The sequence below is a fragment of the Cervus elaphus genome, chromosome 9 (genome assembly GCF_910594005.1).
Source record: "Cervus elaphus chromosome 9, mCerEla1.1, whole genome shotgun sequence".
NCBI classification, from domain to species: domain Eukaryota; kingdom Metazoa; phylum Chordata; class Mammalia; order Artiodactyla; family Cervidae; genus Cervus; species Cervus elaphus.
This window is the reverse complement of record NC_057823.1, coordinates 43,741,839-43,747,081: the sequence shown is the minus strand read 5'-3', so window position 1 is coordinate 43,747,081 and position 5,243 is coordinate 43,741,839. Positions and strand designations below refer to the sequence as shown.

General features: G+C 37.5%; 1 protein-coding gene across 1 annotated transcript; it reads left to right on the top strand.

Annotated features, from left to right (window-relative positions):
- Nucleotides 1-437: 437 nt before the first annotated feature.
- LOC122700782 (olfactory receptor 2H1-like) lies at nucleotides 438-1,409 on the top strand. Its single transcript, XM_043913835.1, has one exon. The coding sequence runs from the start codon at nucleotides 438-440 to the stop codon at nucleotides 1,407-1,409; it is 972 nt and encodes a 323-aa protein (XP_043769770.1).
- The last annotated feature ends 3,834 nt before the right edge of the window (nucleotides 1,410-5,243 follow it).

Below are 5,243 nucleotides of genomic sequence, written 5' to 3'. Positions count from 1 at the left end.
ACTGTTCAGAACCACCATTTCATGTGTTCTTATTCATATCACCAAACTGCAAATTGTACCCTGATAATTTAAATAACTACATATTTCAAAGCAAAGCCTTGCTGTTCAACATTTTATTTAGCTACTACATACATGGCATGAACAATCTGGGAGGAAAATGTATGTGATCTAAGGTGATTATATGAGGATGTCTGATGGGGATGTTATGATTACAGATTATGGAAATGAATCCCAAGGTTATTTTTTAATGAATACTCCTTTCTATGTTAAACTCACAGCTTTTTAGAAGAGAGATTGTATGCTATTGGTCTAAGGTAAGAAAATCACCAGTATGTCTCATTTCCCAAGACCTTACAGAAAACAAATTCTTTTCCTGTCTAGTTAACCTATTCAAATCTATTCACATTTTTTTTTCTTAAAATTATGTCCAAAACTCTATGCCAAAAGCAACAGGAAGCACCAACGAGAGCTTCCCTGTGGGATTTGTACTTCTTGGCTACTCTGAATTTCCCCAGCTAGAAATGGTTCTCTTCTGGATAGTGATCTTCCTATACACCATGATCATTCTCTCCAATGTGACTATCATCTTGCTGTCATGCATGAGCCCTCAACTCTACACCCCCATGTACTTCTTTCTTAGCAATCTCTCTTTCTTGGATCTCTGCTTCACCACGACTGTTGTGCCCCAAATGTTGTTCAACTTGCGGGGGCCAGACAAGAGCATCACCTACACTGGATGCATCATTCAGCTGGGCATGGTGCTCTGTGTTGGTGCCACACAAGGTGGCATGCTGGTGGTGATGGCTTTTGACCGCTATGTTGCTATCTGCCAGCCCCTGCGCTATACTATCATCATGCATCCTCAGTTCTGTTGGAAACTGGTGCTTATGTCTTGGCTGTCTGGACTGATTGAATCTGTTACCCAAACACCTATCACATTCCAGCTGCCGTTTTGTGCCCACCACTGTCTGGATGACTTTCTCTGTCAGGTTCCTTCTCTCATAAGACTAACTTGTGGAGACACTTCCACTCCTGAGTGGCAGATGACAGTCTCTGCTGTTTTCTTTACCATCTTGCCCATGGGGTTGATCCTGACTTCTTACGGCTACATAGCTCAAACTTTAGGTAAAATCCAATCTGAGGAGGGAAGACAGAAAGCCATTGCTACCTGCTCCTCCCACCTCACTGTGGTCTTCATGTTTTATGGGACAGTGGCCATGGTTTACACAGACCCTAAGAACCAATTTGCTTCAAGACATGGCAAGTTTGTCAGTTTCTTCTTCACTGTGGTCACACCATTGCTGAACCCTCTCATCTATACCCTGCGGAACAAAGAAGTGAAGAGTGTCTTGCAAAGACAGCTGAGGAAGGGCATCAGCATAAGAAAAAAAAAGAAACTGATCTTTTGAACCAGAATGTTCACAGTGCAGAAAATCATGACATCCACTCTTCATGACAGTCTTTGAATTATTACTAAAATTGGGTGGATTTACTTCAAAGACAGTACTTTATGAGTTACTCTTTATTCCTACAATTGGCATGTCATTTTTGTAAAAATGTCTGTACAAAATTAATATTTTATTCATCTATTTAGTGTTCAAATATATTTGTCTAAGGAGATACACCATTTGTAGAATGAAATTTTGATGAATTTATCTTTCTTAAGCAACATATGCAGCATGAGCTAAAACATTTTAAAATTATAAGAACAATAAATTATAAATTATCTTTCATATATATTTTAAAATTGAAAAAATAAAAAGAAATGTTTACCATGAATTTTTTTAGACAAGCCTAAAGGGAGGAAAACTTTTCTGGAGTTTCCTTAAGTTCTTTCTACACATCCAGTCTTCCTTCTTTAATTTGACTATAAGAATGACATTTTGGGTATAAAGAAGAAATCTTATATGTACCTATTTTGCTATATTTTCCTTTTATTTACAATTTTTTTTTCAGGGTTGGGAAACTTTTTTATTTATTTATTTTTTTCCATTTATTTTTATTAGTTGGAGGCTAACTACTTTACAATATTATAGTGGTTTTTGCCATACATTGACATGAATCAGCCATGGATTTACATGTGTTCCCCATCCCGATCTCCCCTCCCGCCTCCCTCCCCATCCCATCCCTCTGGGTCTTCCCAGTGCACCAGCCCTGAGCACTTGTCTCATGCATCCAACCTGGGCTGGTGATCTGCTTCACCCTTGATAGTATACTTGTTTCAATGCTGTTCTCTCAGAACATCCCCCCCTCACCTTCTCCCACAGAGTCTAAAAGTCTGTTCTGTACATCTGTGTCTCTTTTTCTGTTTTGCATATAGGGTTATCGTTACCATCTTTCTAAATTCCATATATATGTGTTAGTGTACTGTATTGGTCTTTATCTTTCTGGCTTACTTCACTCTGTATAGTGGGCTCCAGTTTCATCCATCTCATTAGAACTGATTCAAATGAATTCTTTTTAATGGCTGAGTAATATTCCATAGTGTATATGTACCACAGCTTCCTTATCCATTCGTCTGCTGATGGGCATCTAGGTTGCTTCCATGTCCTGGCTATTATAAACAGTGCTGCGATGAACATTGGGGTGCACGTGTCTCTTTCAGATCTGGTTTCCTTGGTGTGTATGCCCAGAAGTGGGATTGCTGGGTCATATGGCAGTTCTATTTCCAGTTTTTTAAGGAATCTCCACACTGTTCTATATAGTGGCTATACTAGTTTGCATTCCCACCAACAGTGTAAGAGGGTTCCCTTTTCTCCACACCCTCTCCAACATTTATTGCTTGTAGACTTTTGGATAGCAGCCATCCTGACTGGCGTGTAATGGTACCTCACTGAGGTTTTGATTTGCATTTCTCTGATAATGAGTGATGTTGAGCATCTTTTCGTGTGTTTGTTAGCCATCTGTATGTCTTCTTTGGAGAAGTGTCTGTTTAGATCTTTGTCCCGTTTTTTGATCAGGTCATTTTTATAAGATGAAACCATAGGCAGGTACCTCTGAGGTGTTTGAATAGAGGTGTTTAGGTACTCTTTTCCTATGAGAGAGATCTATAGATTTAATTCATACTTATTTTATTCTTTTTGTAATTACTAATACATATTTCTTAAATATTTGGTCATATCTATTCTTCTACCCACGTAAGATGTGCTGTGCTGTGTTTAGTCACTCAGTCATGTCTGACTCTTTGCAACCCCATGAACTGTAGCCCGCCAGGCTCCTCTGTCCACGGGATTCTCCAGGCAAGAATACTGGAGTGTGTTTCCATACCCTCCTCCAGGAGATCCTCCCAATCCAGGGATTGAACCCAGGTCTCCCACATTGTAGGTGGATTCTTCACTGTCTGAGCCACCATATAAGATAAGGCTATTTAAATATAAAATGGCATATTTTAAAAAAGTAATTTTCTCATGTATTCTCTGATAAAACAGAGAATCTTTCTTATAAAGTTGTACAAAAATAACTCAGCCAAAATCCAGGTGAATTTTTGCAAATGGACATCAAGTGTTAAATGGTGGTCTCAGCATCTTAGCACAATTAAGTTGAGTTGGTAATTTCCATTAAAGTGTATTGATCATTTTATAGGTACTTGTGCTATTAGGAATATCAAAGATAACACGCAGTTACATGACATTTTAAGACATCTATTTTCTGATTTATCACAGTCTTTGCAATGTTCACAGTGATTCCCTAATGTCATTAGCAAGTTAGGTGGAAGAGATGGAGTACTAGTGAATAGTGGAATGCCTAACACACACATAAAAGATGAAAGAGAGACTCAGCTGAAAATGTTTGATAAAGATGAGAGGGAAGGTTATACTTATTTGTGATGCTGTTAATCAAATAGTTTTCTTTTTAAACATTGTATGAAAAAGGGTGTTTCTTTCACAAGCCTAAGAATATTTCATAGAAGGAAAAATTATAGAAAACACTTTTGTTGCACTGTCAACTGATTCAATAAAGTGGTAGTGGTTTCTGTGTTTATTTTTTTCTTGTTTCTCTGGCATTCTTTCTTGCTTCCTTTCTATTCATTACCCTAATATCCAATCAATTTCCTTTATAAAAATAAGTTTTTAATTTATTCCTCTTCTTTCCATTTCAAAATATTTTCTTCTTCAATAATTATTCACTCTCTGTCAGTCTTGTTAGCTGTGAATATTGATGCCTTGAAGTGCATTTCATCACTGTCCAAATACAGAGTTTATATTAAAACTCACAAGGAGCAGATTCAGGGCTAAAATTTCTCAAGAGATAAAATTTGATTATTTTGATTTTTTTCAGACATAAACTTAGTAAGGAATATGTTTCAAGTGAGCATCTTCAAATGACCTGACTTTTTCTTCTTGAAAGGCTCAAAGGATTGGAAACAAACTCTGAATGGAAAAAAAAAATTAAAAAGACAACCCTGACATAATGCAGACTGACATATATCACCTCCAAAAATAGAATACAAATTATTTTTAAGCATTCAAAAATATTAACCAAGGTAGACAGTTTTCTGGGTCATAAAAGCAACCTGAAAATGTTAAAACACAAATCATACAGACTGTACTCTCTCAAATAATGAAATAAAACTGAAAATAAAAACAATATGTTTTTAAAATTTAGAGAAAAATCTGTAAGTATGTGGAAATTAGTATACATCTGAGTAAACTGAGGTAACAGGAGTCTCAAAGGAAAATGCCTAGAATAAAACTATCAGTCTTGTATGTAAATAAAGCTTAAATGTTTTTCAAGAGTAAAAGAAAACTTAGTTTAAAAACAGATTTTTCAGGAGATGGAGTCAAGATGAAGAAACAGGAGGACATGGAGTTTGTCTCTCACCATAAGTACATCAATAATACATCAACTAATTAAACAGTTCTCACAGAGCACCTGCTGAACACTAGCAGAGGATCTCAGATACCTGAAATGACAAGCAAATCCCCACACATCTTGGTAGGAAAAATGAAAGAAAAAAGAAAAGAGGAAGCAACTACACCCTTGGGGGGAGCTGAAAGAGAGGAGAGGTTCCCTAACTCAAGGAAGCACCCTCACCTGTGGGGAGATCAACTGGGACAGACAGGTAGCTTTAGTGACTTGGAAGAGAACATAGCAACCCTAAAACCTACATGGATGGTCCATGCCTCAACCCTGCACACCCAGCCTGAGTCTTGTTTCTGCTGGTGTGAAAGGGGCTGGATGCTGGAACATGGGATTCAGAAAGTGGGCCCAGGGAGGGGAAAACTGTTAGCTGCAAAGAGGTA